The sequence below is a fragment of the Grampus griseus genome (assembly GCF_964374135.1).
Source record: "Grampus griseus genome assembly, chromosome: 6".
Lineage (NCBI taxonomy): Eukaryota > Metazoa > Chordata > Mammalia > Artiodactyla > Delphinidae > Grampus > Grampus griseus.
In genome coordinates, this window is record NC_139000.1 from 65,065,888 (window position 1) to 65,087,122 (window position 21,235).

General features: G+C 41.1%; 1 protein-coding gene across 2 annotated transcripts in view; it reads right to left on the reverse strand.

The window, feature by feature from the left end:
- Positions 1-384: 384 nt before the first annotated feature.
- The window catches only part of BNC2 (basonuclin zinc finger protein 2), a gene marked incomplete at its 3' end in the record, with an annotated part of 414,623 nt that continues 393,772 nt past the window's right edge, over positions 385-21,235 (reverse strand). For both annotated transcript variants that reach the window (XM_082656672.1, XM_082656673.1), the window contains 2 exons: positions 16,720-18,689; positions 385-1,045 (listed from right to left, as the gene is read on the reverse strand). In XM_082656672.1, coding sequence (XP_082512798.1) covers positions 385-1,045; positions 16,720-18,689 — 2,631 coding nt within the window. The remainder of the gene's footprint in view (positions 1,046-16,719; positions 18,690-21,235) is intronic.

Here is a 21,235-nt window from a genome sequence, read left to right on the forward strand (position 1 = left end):
CAAATTGTCTCTTTGGAGAGGACCAGGAATTATTATTCTGTCAAAATTTGGGCTAGTTGCACGCTTTTATGTGTGGATGTGTGTATACGTGTTTAAAGGGTACTTTGTTTTCACCCCCAAATGAAAGATCCGACCTATAAAGGAAAAAGAGAAAAAAACTTCAAAAGCACCTAGTGTTTATCTTTTTGTATCTAAAGAAAAGAAAACGTGTGTGTGTGTGTGTGTGTGTATATATATATATATGTAGACACAGAGGCATACGTGTGTATACGCACACACATATACACACACACCATCCCAAGTACACAAGCACACACTGACTATGGCAGTTCAAATACGTAGGCCATCTGGTGAGAGCTGGCATTTGTAGTGTCCTTTCTGAGACTAATCTACCGAAGTGAAGGGAATGTTTTTGTGGAGATTAGGGTTCTGACTGTGCCGATTCCGGCTTCGCACAGAGGAGAACATCATATTGCAACCGGGGACTTTGCACTTGTGCATTTCTCGCAAATGCACGGTTTTGTAGTGCACTCGCAGGGTCCCCTTGTTGCTGTACATCTTGTGGCAAATGTTGCACATGATCCCACCATTGCTCCCGGACAAGCTGTTGAACATCAGAGATCCTGAAACGTCAGCCCCGAGGCTGCCAGCGAGGGTGGGGACCTCGGCCTTGTGCGCCGACTCCCCACTGTCACTCGCCCCGTCGATGTCATCCAGGAGGATCCCCTCGTCGCTGCCTGCGTCGGATTCTCTGGAGGAATGGATGCTGCTGCTGGACTGGAGGCTGGAGGTGGTGCTCAGGTCCAGGACCATGTAGTCCTCCGCCATGCCCCTCCCGTACCCGTTCAGGTGGGAGTCTTCTGTCCCCGCGGGAGAGGAGGCGTCTTCCCTGACGTCGAGCCCCAAGGGGTGCTGGGCACCATAGATCTTCATCAAAAATTCATCCCGGAGGTCCTTGCTAAGGGAGGGCTGCGATGAGTCCAGGCCCATGTCATCGAGTTCTTTGGTCAACAGTTTACGATGGAGATTGATGTTGGCACTGTGTCTAGGAAAACAAGAGGGAAGGGGGGGGTAGGTGTACAGGGAGTGGGGAGGGTGAGAAAAAGGAGAGCACTTTAAAATTGATTCAGCTTCCACTAGGTACCACATAAGCACATTCATTGCTAATGACACCCCTGTAAAAGCAAACATTTCCCCACATCCTCAGGATTTGGGAATAAGTGGTGGTGGGGAGTGCAATAAGGGGAGCTTTTCATTAACATAATTTTTATAAGAGAGTAAAATTCCTCAGCGGTAGGATGAATGCAAACCCATGCACCTTTTCCTGAATGATTGTTCTGTTCGTTTTACACTGTAGCAGCATCAGCTGCAGAGAATCTCACAGCAGAGATTTGAAAAAATACATTAAATAGGATAAAAGGATGGAAACGTTCTGCTTGTCTAAACTGAACAATTTGAATTTACCTAAAAACAAAACAAAGCCTTTTTTTCTAGAGCAAACACTTTTAAAGGTGTAAAAAGGATCCTTTTTTAAAAAAAGTAAATGGTCTAGATAATTTAGGGTTCACTTGACAAAATAATGACTCGTTCCCCCTCACCTTCCTACACTGCAAGTTTTAGGTAGGAAAAACAATAAGCTTAAAAGGTTAGCAATTTGAAATAGGGTTACAGACTGTCTTTAAACATAAATCCCTTTTTGCAGAATGGGATCTCAGCTCAATCTAATAGTAAAATACATTTATTTTCAGAAGCTGCTACCTTTTAGAGTTGAAAATGTTTTCAAGTACTTTAAGTTTTAAAATTTAATTCTTAAAAAAAAAAAACCCTGAAAAACAGAAGTTGACTTTTTAAATAAAACCCACCCACCCTTTAAAAACATCACACTCAACAACAGAAAAAAACCCAAAGGGACCGAAAAAGAAAAAAAACCCCACACAATAAATACAAAAAAAAAAAAAAAATCAAGCACGATAATAACACATGGTCCCTCTATTTTAACAACTGGAGTCCACACTTCTTAGACAAGCAAAACTTTTACTCTACTCACTGAATGCTTTGCTTGCATTAAAAAAAAGAAAAAAAAAGATAGGATTTGTCCCAGAGCATCCATAGGGATGTCATGATTTACCGAAGCCTGATAGGTTATTATCCGTCTGAAAACATTGCCTTTGTATTTATATCCCCCATTTATTTTTAAAGTGCCCTTGGGCATATACCTCTCTCCACCTGCAAAGGCTCACGTGTGACACGTACCTAAATTGAAGGCTACCCTTCCAAAAAGTAAACCAGTAAATAAATATACAGATACATAAAAGCTTCTCGATAATGGCAGAAGCTCTACCTCTTAGAGAAGTAATTGTGATAACCGAAATTGATAATAGAAATGACCTAGAATGGCCAGCATCAAGTTCAACAGACCACCTGATTAGAATTAAAAAGTATGGGCGACCAAGATGAGTCACTCCATTTGGTGACGAGCATGGCTAATATCTCTTAGAGATGGTTGAGAGGTATGTGCCTCAGAGACAAGAAAGGTGGGAAACACTTCTCCACCCTTCCACACAAGACAATATACAGCACTCCGGGTTGGAAGGGGCAGAGGGGCGGCAGCCCCTCCGCGCTGCACTTAGGAAGGCTGAGCTTACCTTGTGATAATAAGATCAGCTTTCTAATCTTTTGCTAAATCGATCACAAAAGAAAGCAAGAATGAGAGACAGAGAAAAAGAGAGAGAAGGAGAGAGAGAGAGAAAACAAATTCACATTCTAGACATCTGGTTTAAAAAAAAAACTTAAACAATAACATAGGGATTTAAAATGTTCTGATCATAAAATCATTTTCTGTCATAAGCCATCATCTCATATGCTGTCTCGATGATTTTTCAGATCAGCCGCATCATCCAAAAAGTCATACATCAAATTAAGATAAACCAAATTCGCAGCATCATCATCGTCCATAAATGAGCTCTGCACAGATGCATGCAGTGTGCGGCTATGTGAATGATGAACAGAAGTGGTCCCCACGGTCCCTGCTCTGACACAGTCGCTCCCCGTCTCCTTGGTGTCAGATGGCAGATGACTCCAAGTGCGGGTTGCTAAGCAGAGTGTAGGAAATGCCTACTGTGAAGTCTTTCCCCTGACATGTAGGTATGACACCACCAGAGTTATTACAGGAATGTGGAAGCAGAGTGACAGTACATACTGTCAAACAATCTACTGATAAAACAATCTGCCGACCACAAGCAGCTCACGAAGTCCCACCCCTGTGTATAATTTTTAACACCCTCCCTCCCCTCCCTTTCTTAATTTCACAAGCACACATTTTGCGATGACTTTAATCTAGAACTCCGTTGCTTCTCACACATCTGCAGTTACCTAGATTCACTGCTGAGAAAACAACAGCCAGACACACAGCAGTTACATCAAGACACACTGAATAAGGAAGGATAAATTAACATCGACAAAAGGGACACACCGATCCCCCAGACGGACACATCTTTCCGAAGATGACTTGTGAAATTGCACATCTCCACTGCTATGTTACCAGGAAGAGATGTTTCTCTTCATTTCTCACTTAACAGCAATGGAAATCTGTAATCTAATTAGATGATGTACCAGCCCTCAGTATCTGTCAACCGAACAATGTGCAGAAGTGTGCAGACCAGCTCTGGCACTCTGTCCAACAGTGTCCCTTTTCCGCTGTCAGCAGTACTGTTGGCCTCCGCTAATATAATTACTTTGGCTGTTATTCAATTAAGTGCCATCCCTTGCTTAAGAAAAAAAGCTACTTTATCAATTGATTCAGGTGTAATGCAATAATACAGATGAACTCATGGCAGTGCATTAGCTCTGCTGTTCATAACTTCAGTACACGGGTTCATTCGTGGTAGTCGATTTCCATTATGCAACCACAGTTCAAGAGAATTGATTATGTGCATTTCGTAATCTGTTTCATTTTTTGTTTGATAATCCTCCTAAATGCCATACGCAAAATACTTGAACTGGGGATGGGAAGAACGTGCTGTGGAAAGCTTACTGGTCCACTCTCATGATGGTGGGTTCGTTCTAACTAACTCCAGTACTACTGGGGTGGAAAGAGGCAAAGCAAGAGAAGGAGGGGGAGAGGAGACAGATTCTTTAGAGAGTCCCGAGCCTGTGCCTCAAGAGGTTAGGTTCAGCCTCCACAGAATGGACAAAAGGCAGCACTTGATGTTAACAGAGACCTGGACTCAAGTCAATCCAAACCCTGAACTGTCAGAGAACACTGCCCAAGGAGGAGAGACAAACACCTGGGGTTAACAGCAACTTACAAGTTTACGTGGATCAGAAAACCAAAGAGGTGAAAGGAAAGGGAAGACGGAAGAGACACAGAGAGAAGTCACGCCAACGGACTATCGGACGTACAGGGAGGAGGATCCTAAAATGGGAGGAAGACCAGAGAGTGCTGGAAACGGGAGGACCCGCAGCCGAGGAAGCAGTAGGCAGCTGTCTGTAAGGAGGAGAAGGGGGACTCCAGAAAGGAACCAATTCCGAGTTCTCCAGAGAGTTTTTCTAGAAAATAAACCTAGTGTTCTGAATATTTATCTCCAGAAAAGAGGAAAAAATAATCATGAACAAAAACCATGTTAGAACTTACTATATTTTATAAGAATGTCAACAGTCCAAAAGCTGTTTCTATTTGCTTTGATTAGGTAGGTAATACCGATACTCCGGGGAGGCAGCTTCCTCTTACAGAAAAAACAAAAATGACTGGGATGAAGAGAAAAGGTGAGTTGATAAGTAGAAGGGGTAAGGATCTGATCTCACTGGGGATCTCGTCAAGAGAGTAGGCCAAGATTTAGTCCCAAGATGGTCACATTCAAGAAGAACGTAAGCTATACCTGATTCAACCTCAAGTCTCTTGCAGCTCAAGTAGAATACTTTGCACTTCGGACATAATTACATTTATTTGACTTCAATCAATAATATGCAGCCTTACAGAAACTTTCCCCAGAATACATTGTGGAAGAGAAAACAATGATCCCAAGATTGGAAGCATGTAACTGAATATTTAAGAAAAGACACTGATAATACAGCAGAGAATAATTCTGACCCTATCACACCCCACCGTGGTGTAAGGTAATGATATATAATTAGGGCATGACACAGTCCTATAACCTAGGCTATGCTTGGAATCACAAATGTCTCCTCTGACCCTCTGTACTCTTCCCTACTCTTTCTGTACTGAGTTTACCAAAAAGCCTCTTGAAAACTGAGAGCACCCTCAAAAGCAAAAAAGTTATGAAGCCTATACGATATAGGGGAGGTCATAAAACCAAACTTACTCCATGAAATGCTGAGTGGAAGTACTCTAGCTGGACTAAAGTGGACTACCAGTCTTTTTCGGTTTCTTTAATGAAAACATGTCAATTATATTCAGTTTAAAAAAAAAGAAAAAAAAACTTTACCATGCAACCACAGAAGACACCAAATCCAACACAGTCAAGCAAATGCAAGTGCCCTTTAGAGAAAGTCAGTCCTGTCTTGAGCTTTTCTTTTCTCACGTTTCTCTTTCCAAGCTTCTTCAAGTGCCCAGTTCAACTTAATGCAATGTTTAATCATAAAAATAAAAATTAAACACATTAAATACATTGAAAAGAAAAACCGTTTTGAGATTTTAACTTTGGTTTTGAGAGGAAGGAACTTTAAAGAAAAAGTCTCATGAGCAAATTAGAAAATCAGAATGTGGTTGTCCAAAGTGAATAGTAAATCAAGCTATAGGTTACACGAGAAACTGAATCTAACCTTAATTCTTAATCAGTTCTGAGCCATTCTAAACTTAGCGAATTGAAACAAAATACTTGATAATTACAAAGCCTCAGGTGAAATGGAATTGAGGCTCCATGTTGGAGCTTTTGCCTCTCCACACACACACACACACACACACACACACACACACACACACACACACACTTCTCAAATTATATTGTCCAGAATGATCCTAGTGATGTATACACAGCAGATACCACTATATATATGGTGTGTGTGTGTGTGTGTGTGTGTGTGTGTGTGTGTGTGTGTATGGGGCAGAGAAATGTTATTTATATACAATCCGGGAAAATCTAGACGCTGGGTTTGAGTGTATTGTGGGATACTGAGTCAATATTCCTGATCAGAAATTAAATCTGCTAACCAAATCCACAGAAATGAAAAGTTAAAACCTCTGCCCCTCATTAGTTCTCTTCTTATCTGATTGCTATGACACTATCTGTTGTCCTTAATGCCTCAAAAATATTTGTATCATCATTAATTGATGTCTTACAGCCCTGTGAAGTAAACGACATTTTTGTTAGTATACGTTTTCTGTAAAACAAATAGTTGCTCTAATAGGCTAATATTTAAAGATTTTTCTCCAAAAGAGCCAAAAACCATCCCTAGCTCAGGAAATTCAACGTAAAATTCCAGTGAACAATGCTCCCAAAACCCCCAGAAGTATAGAAGTACATAATAAATGCAAGAAATAAAAGCTAAGCAAATTCTTGCAAATTAAAAGTATGAAATTCAGTCACTTCAATCCCTTTCAATATAAAACAAATCATCCATACTGGTCACGCAGACAGTTCCCTCTACATTCAAATTATTCACTTGAAGATAAGCTCCCACCAAACTCTTTAGGGGTTTAGCTAATTTACTGCACAGATACGGCACGTCTGTTGTAATAACAGGTAGGATGTATTGGGGTCGACCATTTATCAGAATTAGACTTCTTTTCTCAATTCACAGTGAATTATGCTGCCTACATGACTCCCCTCTCTCAGAGCCTGCCATCCCCTTACGGCCCCTAACGTGGCAGGCGAACAAAATTGACAGTCTCATCTTGTCAACAAGGGACGATTCTCCTGAGAAGCCATTTAACTTTGCCGAGGAAGCAATGTATTAATGTGCCTGTCCCGGGAATGTTAATCATCTTCAAGCTTCCGACCTAACTTTGACGTGAACGAAATCACCAAATTTGTTTACTAAATGAATCGTAATATGCTAATAAGAAAGCATGACATATATGGAAAAGCCAAACAGATGGTTTGTTTACTCCACTTTGCAACTTTATAAATGTTGTAACTCTGAAGATGTTAGTGAGAATGATTGGTTTGTTGGCAGAGGTGAACGTGTCTCTCGCATACTAAATCTGGCACTACGGTTACAAAACAATTTGTCATTGCTGTGGAATGCATACAAAATGTTAATGTAGTGATGGCATTTAGGAAGGCAGATTGGTGGATGGAAAATGTCTATGCTGGATGCTCAGGTTAAGTGCAGAATTGATATCTAGCGCTGTTCCCTAACCATTTTGCTTCTGAGTTGTTTCTGACACATCGAGGCTTCCGGAGGGTGCCGATTGTTCGATAGATAACCTGTTGCGCTGTAATGTGAGACGCGTGTTACACTGTGAATAGGATTATGTTTTCACAGCATTTGGAAATTTTCTCAATCAGGCAGCTCTTATGGTGCTCAGTTTACTACCATTGTTGGGTAAGAAAAAGCAAGGTGGTTCACCCTGGCATCTTTTAAGGACTTCAGTAAATCTGAGCTAGAATTTTGAGATTTATATTTACCCTGGATGAACTAGCCCTCAAGCCTTCATCCCTTGTTTTATTGTCTTATACAAAGAGTTTAGAAGACCTCTTTCCAAAATAAGAATGCATTTTTCTCTAGATGCTCAAATTTCTTCTCCTATTTAAAAATAAGCTATCGTTTCTAAAGTGTACAGAGTGGAACATCAGCTTCTCTCTGAGAGCTTTTTCAAAGGAAATACTTTCTAAGACTAAATATCCAAGAAGGTTTTATAGCATTAAAACGGTTAATTTATGATCTTTTAAAAAGACAATATTTGGGATGTATGAGTTCCCCAAGAGGGGGGTACAGAATTTTGTAGGCAATATTATAACTTAGCTACGGCCTTATCTAGAATTGTGTTGAAAAATGAAACTACTTAAGATACATGAACAAAAAGAATATGCAAAATCTAATTTATGTCTTTGGTTAAACAATGTCAAAGCCACCAGCTGAGACAGCAAAACTTCAGTTAAGCAACCAGCAACGCACCTATGCCACTAAACATTTCAATGTTTAGCAACATCCAGATGATTTTTTTGAAATTCTTTTTACTTTTGATTCACAAGCATAGCCACAGAAGCAGAATTTTGTATGACAGAGGTGCTTATTCCTCCCCAAATCATGAACCACTTTCCCCAACTTCTTAGTTCCATATATATTCATATTGAAACCACCACGAATCTTGTTGGGATTTACCTGGTGTATCACCATACAGTGACATTTCTACCTGTCTGCAGAAGAGAAATGAGAGAGCAAAGTGAGCTAAAGGAACCCCTGCATTCATCTTGCTGCCCGAGGATCACTCTGGAGCAAGAAACATTAGCGGCTATTCCAGCCTGACACTTCTATCTCATTTGAAACATCTCCTCATTCCTGAACAACAAAGAAAATTTCAGTAGAGTACTTTTACTGGTTTAACAACAGGGAGCTCCTGGGATCGTCAAAGTGCTAAGCCTTTTCCAAGGAGAGAAGAAATCAGCAGCTCAAATATAATTAACCTTCCATTCTCAATGCAAACTGCCAAACACAGGAGCTCTGCAGTCTATTAGCGAAGTTATAATGGCCAACAGGCAGAAGCAAAATTGGTCAAAAAGTTGGCTGCTGCTGTCATATTTTTGGAATTATGATTAATGGCCCTAATAATGTGGATGATTACTGATATGTGTATCTCCAGCAGTTTATCATATTGCTCTGGCTGCCTACGTCCACAATAAGCAGGATGCTATCATTTACCTCTTTATTGAAGGCAATCCTTCTCTTGAAGGAGCATATTCTAATTGCTTCGTAATGTTTTATGTCTTACACATTTTGCAGCTCTGGACCTTGCCAACTCTTTCGTGTCTACCATTGATTAATTACTGAATGTTTAATCAAAATTTAGAACCTAATGTAGTCATTTATGAGCACACTGCAGTGCCAAAGTAGTTAGGCTCTGCTCCCAAGTTTGGAGAGTGCTGAGTTCAAAATCAAATCCCAGCCATGCATGAGAATCCAAGAATTTCACCTTGGGTGCTCTGAGGTTGCCAATTCCATCTCTGCTGATGAATGGAAGGTAATCTAACTGCAGGGTAAACAGCATCTTTACCTACCCTCTCCCCACTGGATTTCCCTTTCCTCTTTCTCCCGATTCCCTCATCCACAGAGCACCACTGACTGCTTGCTTCTGAGAGCAAGAAGGTTCTCGTGAATACCCGTCACAAGAACATAGCTTTGAAGTGGTTAAACAAGTGAAAAATAATTTGCTGGGACAAATACGTAAGTTTTTTTTTTTTTTTAATGTGGATTTTTTATGGTACTGTCATACAGCCATTCACCGTTGAAGTTAAGTGTTTTTTTAATACCATTACTGAACTGCTGAAATGGATGCTAATATAGCTTGGAGTGCTAATGTCAAGTCCTGGTAATAAAAAAGACAGACTGCTGAATGAAATAATTTCAAGTAAAAAATAGAACAAAAGTGCTCTCTCTCTTGCTCTCCACTTTTATTGAATTGGGACTGACTGAGCCAATTGCTTTAGAAGTCTGTAAAACACAATTACTAGTGAGCGGACTGACCCCCCAGTGCCCCCTCAGTGACACAGCAGACTAAAAAGGCTGCAGAGTGAGAGCGGCTCCCCTCAGCTGGCCGTCAGACCCAAGAGGCTTGCTTTTGAAGGTCTGTTGTTCTCATTGCCCAAATCTGTCTCCTTTGACTGAAAAAAATCTTACTCCCCATCCATGTGCTGAAGTAACTTCATACATCACTTTCTAAGATGAACATGTCTATTCTGGCAATTAAGGATGATCTGTCTTTTGATATTTATGTGGGTGTTTACGTATCAACACACATATACATTATGTGGATGCATTTAGATGAGAATGTTAGCATCATTTTCGAATCGCTAGTGATAATTCAGATTGACATATGCAATAGCAAAATTGAGGCGCCACTTACGTACGTTCGGGTAGAAGCACTTGGCTCTTTTCTCCTGAGGTGAAGTCAAAATAATTAGAGCGAGCAAGAAAAAGAATTAAACTAGAAGTAGGTAACATTCTTCCCCCTAGTTAGTAAAAGAAGTCATAAACTCCATCAAGTACTAGAGTTAAGATCACTAACACTTCAGGCATAACAGCTTTTTACCAGGAATTTACAGCTCCTGTTTTAATTCAAGCAGCTAGCATTAGGACATAAAATCTAGGTTTTTTTTTTTTTTTAACATCTTTATTGGGGTATAATTGCTTTACAATGGTGTGTTAGTTTCTGCTTTATAACAAAGTGAATCAGTTATACATATACATATGTTCCCATATCTCTTCCCTCTTGCGTCTCCCTCCCTCTAGGTATTTTTTAAGTGTACTTTTATGTTAAATAACTGAAGAAAAATTGTCCTTTCCTGAAAAGCATTCTTTTCTCCTCCTCCTCAGCTTGCTTCTCTCTCACACGTGCACGCACACACACATCTTGGCACTGAAGAATTAAAAGTTAATAAATTCCTTTTTTATGACATTGTAATTTTTTGGCAAGTGTAAACTTTTATATTCTGCCACATTCATTTATTTGAAGCTTGTGGGAGTCTTACGGCAAAAACATTAAATTATTTCTGAGAAGGCTTTTTTAAAAAAGAAATGCCTTCTAGCCCAACCTTCACTATGAAGTTTCAACAGAGAAAGAAAAGTCTGTGTTCGTCTTAGCACAAGAACAACAACAACAAAAATGATCACTCACAGCAAGAGAAAGCTGGCAGAAGCCTCTCACCGTAAGAGAGAGCCCATCTTCCCAGGACTGATACAAGCATATACTAATATACGTGTGAAGTCTTATAACCTCCTTCCAGGTGAGAAATGGCCTGTGTTTTTTAAAAAGAAAAGACTATCTAGAAAAACAAATATTTCAAATGAATAATGATGAGAAAGAATCACACCGAGAGAAAGTCTATCAGAGGATCGGGTAGACGGTGGTGGACCCAAGGGAGACGGAAATCAGGAAGATGACCCTTTCAAAATGGTGCTATCATGAAAATTACCACCTGTGCATTCGGTATGTGCATTCTGCTCTAAATGCTATTTTTGCCTGAATTTTCGAGTTTGCACTGGCGAGGGCAGTAGCTTGTTCCCTTTGAGGGAAGATAAGGATAAAGGGTATTATAGAAGCATTACGTTTGTGCAGAGGCAGTTACGTAGCCACGAGAGATTGAATGTTACTCCCATCAATAGAAATTTGTAAAAATTTCTTTGTATCATGGAGAGAAAGTCCTTTGCCTGCCATTAAGCTTTGTTGTCTATTTTGTAGGCAGTTTGGTGGAAGTGACTGGTGTAGTTCTTGGACTGGAGGAGTGAAAGGTCAGCAGAGGCTTAAATGAGCTTGTCTTACATCCAGCTGGGCCAGCAGGAGGTCATTAGGAAGATCCGAGGCTCACTGTAGGCTTGACAGAGTCTCTCCCCATGATACAAGGAGACTGTTTTGCTCATTGCTCTTCTCCCAGGATATAAAAAGAAGCCCAGAGACAGGAATGACATCGAAGTTTATCTTACTACCAAAGTTTCAGTTGAGGAGGGCACAACTAGCAATTATTCAGAAGGGGGATTTATTTTGTTTGTTTGCCTTTGATGGAAAGTAATGGAGAGAAGTACAAAAGACCTACTGATCTCCTGGCTGTATTGTGGAACCAAACAGAGTAACAGGGAAGAAGAAAAAAAAAAAAAAACTCTTCCTTTAAAAGTCAGAGGACCGGCACAACTTCACCTTTTAAAAGAATTCTGGAGAGCTGCAGTTTGAATGGCAAAAATATAGGAAAAAAAAGGCTGATGCCTTAACATGTTCTCTTCTTGTACTTGGAGAGGATTAACACGCTTTATTTGACAGCTAATTATATTAGGGCAAATATACTAATAGTCATCTTCAGTTGGTGCTAAGTGGCTCATTTCTTGGAGGTATTGCCTGGTGAAATCATGTGTATTTACTGAGAATCTCTCTTTAAAAAGTTCTCTAAGTTTCCAAACACAGAGAATGATGGAAAAAATGGATGTCGCTGCTGAGAAGGTGCTAACAGGAGGCAGGCAGCATGTTTTCGCATCTTCACCTCTGCTGTTAATGTATGCAGTGGCTCATCAGAGGTAGCTCATGTTAATTTATTCCTGCACACCTGTACAGGGCTGGAAGTCAGGTAATCAGACAAGCAAAAACTATACATCTCTGCTCTTTAGGTACAGCTACCCAGAGGCCTATAGAGGAACAAATTTAGTTCTGGAGACATCAGCAGGTTTTAATAAACCAAATGCAGATATCTTATTCCATACAAATCAAGGAGTTTACAGGTTTAAATCTGGACAGATTTAACTAGCCATCAAAGAGAAGGTTCACCCTTGTACCAATAGTTGCCTCATATTTATTTATAAATCACCCTGACCAAATATTATTTTGTTTTTGAATCTATTCACGGGGCTGAATCGCCTTTCCTACACCTTGAAGATCAACCATATATGCTGACCCTTCTGATAAAATTCAAGATAAACTGTGGCAATTAGTGGCCACTATTCGCAGAGGAAGAGAGGAACAAAGATGCAGACCATCTAGTTTCTGTGGACGACGTCTTCGTTATAGCTGCCAATGTAAAATCTATTTACGTCTGTTTTAGTGATCGGCATTAAATCGATTTTTATCATATTAGCAAATGATAAGGAATTTGGGGGAGGAGGACAGAAGGGTTTTTATTTTTCTGAATAAAAACCAAATGTAATTTATAAATGGGGTTGATCCATGGCCACTCGGCCCTCCTGGGGATCAAAAAACATGACAGAGGATGAGAAATGACCAAAGGAAGCCAGGCCCAGCCAATTCTATGACACTATCTTCAAGAAAATGTCCTGTATGAAGACTGTAGGTTCTAGGCCAGTTGGAATGTCTTCTTCCCAGGGAGTATTTTCATATGTTTACTTCAAAACCCAGGTCAGCTTTCCTGTTCCCTGAGAGAACAGCATCTTGGCAGAAAAATCAAGGGACGAACAAGAAAGAAGTAAGGGTGTTTAGAGACCGTCAGGTGTAACACTACACACTGTTATCAGTATGCACGTAAATACTTCAGCCATTGCCTTATAGTTTTATAGTTCTTTACAGGGAAAATAATTTACATTTTACTTCTAGAACCTGGAGTAAAAATTACCCTAACAACCACCTAGCGACCAGATGAACTGGAGTCTGGGTATATTAGCTTGCTCTTTGCCATTAGTGTGGAATGGTCCTCTTTGCTTTCTGATTTATTAAACTCACACTCATTCACAGCTGTATAGAAAAGGACACCTCTGACACTGCGCTTGGACTCCTCAGCCCTCACAAGCCTTGCTTGTGCCCCACTCTTTCTCTCTCTCTCTCTCTCTCTCTCTCGTCTCCCTTTTTGTGACTTTACACAAAGAATATTCTTGCTTTTCAAAAAGCCTTCAATCGGATCTTATAAAAACCTAGAAAGACCATAAGCGAAGACTTGGAAATCTCTGCTACCTAGCCGTCAAATCTAAAACACAGCATTTAACATCTTTCTACCTCCATCCTACTAACAGCCTATCTGAGACCAAACACGCAACTCCCTCGTGTATAACCATCTTGGAAGAAGCGCAAGACCTGTTTCTCTCTCCTGTAAGGTGTTCTAAGCCCAAAGACAAGAAGGCTGCTTTCGTAGACAGTAGGAAGAGGGTCATTCTGTTAATTTTATCACAGGCATCCCGGAAACCCGGTAGCCTTGCACACTTCAGCCCCCACTCGGAATGCCTTCTAATGCTTTATTTGCACGAGGAAGATGTTGTGGAGTGCAGGATGGATGAGTCGAGACTCTGGGGAGAGGAGAGAAATGGGTGAGGACACGGCAGGATTAAAGGCAAAGGGGGATTTCTGTTTGGGAAGGTATGTTGGCTCAGAGAAAGGTAAGAAAACTTATCCTAGCTTCATAGTGAATTGAAGAGGACAAAAGCAGGGACACGAAATTCCTGGGGTTCTTGTGACTGACACAGTACAAGTGAAGAGAAAGAGGAAGATAATATGTCTGAGGGGTAGATTCAAGACGTGAGGCAGGAGGCTTTGTGAATAAGGAGATTAAATTACAGGTCGTTATTAGTTGATGAAATGACAATAAAGGGCTGAAACAGGAGTACAATTATAGTGCAACTGTGTTTCCTGAGATGCACGAGGAGGGTGGTACCCCAGTGGCATCACTGTTTTTGCTTATTCGGTGGTAGTTTCAGTCGCATCATATATTAACTCAAGTAATAGACTCAACAAGGATGAACACTCTTCTTAAAAAAAAAAAAAGTCAAAGTATCAAGAGTTTTTGCTATGTTTTTACCCTGAGGGCAAAAGATTTGCGGATTCTTGAAAAGCAAAATTTCACGTGAGAATCAAGACTTTCTTGTACAGTTTTTTTTCAATTTGCTTTTTATCATGTGTGACAAAACTCCAGAATTAAAAAGATTAGGCATGACGTGCTATTTTACCCATATGAAATGTAATCACCTGTCTTCTGAGGTTTGCAATCTCTTCTGTGACTGAACATACATGGGAGAATATCTGTATTATGCTTCTTACCTAGAATATCCTATATCCTAGTTATCCTAGGCACTGGTCTAAACTTCTGTATGGCTGGTCACTCATGAAATTCTCAATCCTTAAAATAAAATTAGAGATTGAAATATTCTTCTGCTATCACTCAATCACTAAATGTTTTTCCTCAGACAGACAAACCACCCTCCCCACAGTACCTCCTTATACATTAGGACATAAAAACACAAGCGCTTGCGTTTTCTAGTGGCTTGACATAAATGAAAGCACCAAGCTTCGGGTGTTGTAGCCTTTGGTCCCAGAGCCATTTATTCCAGTGTCATGACTTGCAGTATTTTCAGCAAACCAACTAAAACTGTGATAGGAATTCATGCAAATAAGCTTAAATTTTGGCTTGTCTTCAAACACTCCATTTCCATAAATATTTTATGCAGGTTTTCATGAGTCTTTTATTTTTGTTAAAAAAAAAAATCCAATGCATTAACCTCATTATCACAAGTGCACTATTTCAAACATAAAAGAATGAATATTGCTCACAAACTTGGGGGTGGGGTGGGTATAGTATTATATTTTATTATTCAAAGTCTAGCTATCTTATCTGCCATATTCTGGGGTTGTCGATGATAACCTGGAACTGAAAAGAACTTTGTGACCATAAAACGTTTTTACAGAACAAGGTAAATGGGGGAGGGGGGATTTTTAAGAAGAGAGATTTCTCTTCAAAGCATGTTTTGAGGTGTACAAAGAAAGCCACTTAGTTTTTTCTCAGAGATTTTGCTTTTCATACATTGGGCCGCTTATAGTTTAGTACAAAGGAAAATATATTTTAACGTTCGTTTTTAAAAAGATTGAACTTTTAAAAAAAGCTGAGCATTCTAGTGACAGATCACTACTTTTCAGTGTACTTCTATTATATGTGACTTTGTCAGAGACCTCTGCCCAACTGATAAACACTAGAATTTGGGTGCTGGCTCTTTGGAAACTTCCTAATTCATTTTGTTTCTTCTAGATATATTGATTTTTACCATGTAAAAACATTTTCTCCAAAAATATTTTTAAAAGGCACTGGAAAACCAAAAACCACATCCAATATGATGGGATGAACTAACTGCGTGACTCTCGTTGAGCTAGTGTATCATGTAAATGATCTGTTCATAGGCTTATCTCCGCAAGGGTAGGACAACTGTGTTACCCCACCACTGACCACCTTGACACATTCCATTTCTATCACATTTTCTTTAAGATGATTGAAAAAGACCACTGTAGGTTTAGGACCAGCTGCTTCTGTTTAAGCCCAACTGTTTCAGAGCTGCAGCTACATAGCTAAGGTGTGATGTCATCTGAAGGCTGGACATAATATATTCTAACTGATTCTCAAAGTATATGCATGCCTCCCCTTCTGTGCATAATTAATTCCCACGACAGATTATATTTTAGAGATGTGCTCCAAGACATTGTTAAAAAGCTAAAGTAACCCCCATCACCATACCACTTCCCCGTATCAACAATTACTTTGGTCCCGTTTTCTTCTGATATTTGTATGACTCTTAAAGAATTCAAGGACATACTAAATACTCATGTAAGAACGATAACATTTCTGGTTATACCTACGGAGATGCAGGCTGTCTCGATGTCCTGGACCTATGGTTCTTTCCATCCGTAAATTTCTGTTTCTATATTGGATAAATATGTGTGTATGAAGATAATATATTGATTTAATTAAAAAGCCACATGGCAAAGCAGAAATATATATAACAGAAGCTGCGGCTTCTAAGTGAAGGTTCACGGGGAAGCAGGGAACTGTGTACATAGTTAACTTATTCACACCTAGATGCATGGAAACACATACACACATACACAGAGCACAGAGAAAAATGGCGTGCATTACTGGGTAAGATGGCACATGACTCTGCATGCGTAATCACAACAAGCACCAACTGCAACAATCCTTCACGAGCACGGCAGCTTGGGGGTCACGTGATCACTGTGGACAATCTTTACAGTGCATCAAAAAACATCTAAGCTGGATTTTTTTTAATGTTTCAAGTCCACCATGACCAGCACCCTCCACCCCCAGCAGGAGCAGCCAATGGAGATTTACTGACCTGTCTCTGCTCCGGCGAGAGGGGAAGGCGGCATTGCAGCCAGCCACCGTGCAGACGTGCATCTCTTTCAAGTGAACGTTCCTGTAGTGGAGCTTCACGCTGTAGGAGCTCTTGAAACTCTTCTTGCACACATAACAGATTTTGGGGTCTGGGCTAGAACACAGATCACCTTCCGGGGAGAACTTTTGAGGGCTGCCGTAATTCAGAGATGATGTAAAACTCTCGTGCAGGGCTGCCATGCTGGCACCCCCGCCGTTGTACAGTCCGTACTGGCTCATGTAAAACATGTCGTAAGTGGGATCTGTAAACTCTTCCTTCACCTTGATGACGTCCTGGTGAGAGGGCTCACTGTGGTTCTCGTCCGGCCTCTCACTGTTCACCAGGACTTTCTCGCTCACCTCGCCGTGCATGTGCTCATCCCCTTCCATGGATTCCTCACCCAGTTTGGGCTCCGAAGACTCAGACTCGTTCTCGTAGTCCCGCTCAGGTTCTTGGTCCTCGGAAGTCATGCTGTCGGCCCTTCGTATTTCAGTCCTTGAAATGCACCGGGTCCTGCTATGCTTAGAAAAGTCCTTCACAGACATGCCTGGACTCATTTCCTCCTGCGAGTGGCAGTGATTGTCATGGCTCCCGTCGTTGACCACAGCTCCGCCATCATTGGGGTCGTCGTCTTCATCGTCAAACTCATCGGCAGTATCAATAATTTCCTTCTCGATCTTCACAGGCATGCTGGACTTCCTGGGCTTCTTCTTGGGCGCCAGGTCGGCACTGGGCTCATGAGTGGCCATCATCACTACTGGCGCTGCTGGCTCAGAGGGTAATGGGGGGAGCTGCTCTACGGTACCACTGGTTGGAATGATGGGACTGGTCGGGAGGGAGGTTGGAGGACTCACCATTTCCCCCGGAGTGAGTAAACTTCTATAAAACGGAGGAACTGGTTGGACAGTCTTTAGCCCAGAAAACACCAGCTGGCTAGGGAGAGGATTCTGTAAGACGGGGTCTAGTGGGGGAGTGGTAAAACCCATTGGGGGCCGGCCAGGGCTTGTGAGTGTGAGATTTGATTTTGTACTTGCTATGACGGGGGTGGCAGCCCCTGATGTGGCCCGAATTAAATCTTTGTCTCGGTTATTCCTTAGCATAGGCATGTGAAGGCGAGGGTTAGGGTTCGCACTGTGACGGTTACGGCTTCGGAGGGAGCTAAAGACCATGTTGCAACCTTCGATGGTGCACCGATGTTTGATCTTCAGGTGAACAGCGTTATAATGGATTTTGAGAGTACCTTTGTCATAGAACGTCTTCCCACACGCGTTACAGAACACTCTTCCTTTCCTAGACGCTGACCCCATCCTTCTCATCCGGTGGATCCGGAATGAGCTTTTTGGGTGTTCGGTTTTGGACAGATCACTGACCGGGGCGGAATTCTGAATGGGGGACACGCAGGCTGGCTCAGTTTTGGGCTCCACATTAGTAATGCTGGTCAGGGCGTTTCTATTGGGCGTCTGGTCGTTCTTGTAGGGTGTGGGAGACACTTCAGATTCACTGCTCTCGTTATATTCATTCTGGGTTGAAAGGCTGGGTTCCCGCAGCCTCAGTCCTGGTTGCTCTAACAGCAACCCATTCGGAGGCAATCCTAGCAGCGGGGCTGAGACCGGGTTTATGTACTGGAATGGCAGCAGGAAGGCGAGGCTGTTGGGGATGTTTTCAAAGTGATGAATGCTGGAAGGGTTGCTGTTCTCTAGATGGGCAAGGAGGCTGGGACTCCTGGTGCGATTATTACTCTCAATGAAAGTTCTGATGTCTGAGTCTGTCTTTGAAGACGGTACAGCTACGGCCTGCCCCTCTTTCTCCTGAATGGCCATCAGCTCCACAATGGATTTGGTTTCTCCGAACCGCAGAAACTGCTGAAGGGTGATGATTTCCTCTTCTCGAGACATGATGGCCCAGCGGTCCAGCACCTTGCCGGCAGCATCCTGGAGGCCACATCAAAGAAATGACAAAGACAAACACAAAAACTTATTGACTGTGCATGACTATTCAGTGCAACCGAAGGTGCTCTGTCTGCTCATGGAACATCGAGAGCAGAAAACAACATGCAAGCACGGTTAATACAAGTCGATCCACAAAGCATACTTTTCTGCCATGCCAATGTAGTCATTAGAGTCACAATTAGAGAAACAGATTGAGTTGAATAACGTCAAAGCAAACAAAACGTAGACCACTGGGGCTCTGTGATCTAAAATGCCTACACTACTGCTACTTGAACAACAATGGCCTATAGACTATGCAAGTATTTAGCATATATTAGTACAAGATGTGAACTCTTGCTGTGCAACCCAGTGTATGCCCCCCCCCCAAAAAAAAGGTACCTTAATCCTTATCAAACAGTGACACCATAGGAAGGAATTGAGTACATTTTTCACATTTTATTTCTCGAGCACAGCACTGGATTCAATGATGTAAATTCCTTTAAATAGGAGCTATTATGTGAATTTCTGAATCAAAAGGATGAACAAAGTAGCATTACCCCCCATACCCCCATTGCTATGCTGTATTTCCCCCCCTTTTTAATGGCTATATTTTCGTGTCATTTACCAGTAGCCTATTTCATAAGGTAGAGTAGGAAAAACAGTAATTGCACTTTTCTGAAAATTGATTGTAATCCTATGATTCAAAGTTTGAGTTAGACTTAGCGTATTTGACTTTTTATGATCTTGTTATAAATGACAGCTATACATATCTAGAAAGTAAACATGTGATGGATTTAGATCGAATAAATGTGTAAAAATGTTGTCTCTCAACATTCTCCTCTGATAGCAGACGGGAGTCCACAGAGAATACACATCAGTAATCACCAGACTATGTGTTGTTAAATATACATTAAAAAGCATTTCACACTTTCATTTTTGCTAGTAACTATGAGATACGCCTGGAGGTCGGGCTTAAAAATCCTGCAGTATAATGTCAGGCAATCCATTTCAGTATGGATTGAGAAAAATCTATTCAAACACTTAAATAATGACTCCGTCATCTTCTAGGGCACAGCTTCTTCCCACCAGTACACGATACTCAGCAACCCTCTGTGAACAGCACTTGCTCCAACCCTTGACTGTCACTTTACAGAAGCATAAAATCATCTTAAACAACAAGACAAGAGCCTTATTAATTACAAAGAGGAAAATCATAACATTATAATGGAGAAACCTAGCAGACGTCACCCTAACCAAGTTGGCCAAGAAACATTACCCGGTGATAAGGAACATCACGGACCTTGTGTGAGATAGATACATATGTGTATATATTTATACTGAGAAGGGCACACTGCTGCTTCCGTGGCATGCTTGCCCCAAAATTCATACCTCAATCTAATTATGAGAAAACATCAGATAAACCAAAACTAAAAGGCATCCTGCAAAACAGTCGCAAGTATTCGTCAACGTGTAAATGTCGGGAAAGATTTTTAAAAACTCAAAGACCTAAGATTGGTTATGGATTGGAGGAGACTAAGAAGACAGGACAAACAAATGCGAGATTCTAGGGATCCTAGACCAGAAAAAGAACACTAGTGGGAAAACTGGTAAATTTGCAATAAAGTCTCTAGATTAGTTAACAGCATGGTATCAATCCTAATTTCTTGGTTTCAACAACCGTACTATGCTCATGTAAGATGTTACGTTAGGGAAACAGGATAAAGGGAACCGTACTATTTTTGCAATGGAGAATTCTCTCTTGTAGACCGTTCTACTCAGCCTTGCAACATGAAATTCTCTCTGGACCACAATCGTATGGTCTGAATCATGACACCTAAAATTTGATAAAAAGGCAATACTTGTCATTTATTTAAATTACTTAAAAAAGAAGCTCTAATAGTTACATGGTATTCCGTATAAGGCTCATTGCTAGCATTCTATCATTTTATATGTGTGTGGGTGTCCAGTCCTACATAAAGTCAAATACAGATGTCCCTCCCTCATCTTGCAGGAGAAATTAGCCTTCAGATCAAACACTCTCAGACAGCTGTCTGTTCACATTAGTCGTACAAATGATGTGTATACACGGTGACCCTGGATGATCCTGGAGTCGGGCAGTAGCCATTTTTTAAAAAGTTATCGCTCACAGCAATGGGTCTCCCTTCCATTCTTTTTTTGGGGCAGGGAAGTAAAGGAGAGTGTTGGTGTTGTAAATAAGCAGAGAAATACATTGTGATTTTGCAGAGATTATCTCATTTGAGCGTTGTAATAGCTTCCAGAGCTCAGCATATGTGTAACAGATGAGACACCGGAGGTGAGATGGCTTAAGGTTGCGAAGATGCTAACTGGGGCCCAGGACTTGAACCCAGAAATTCTGACTCCAATTTGCTGAGGTAAGTGACTGTCATCCATGAGGCCATTTTGCAGGTGGGCACACTGAGTCTGTGATGACAAGGAGCAGGGCCTCTCCTGAACAAGGCTGGTCTCCAGAGCGCTGTAATGTCCTCTTCTACACTATTTTTCTTTTACCATCAAATCCATTTTCTTGA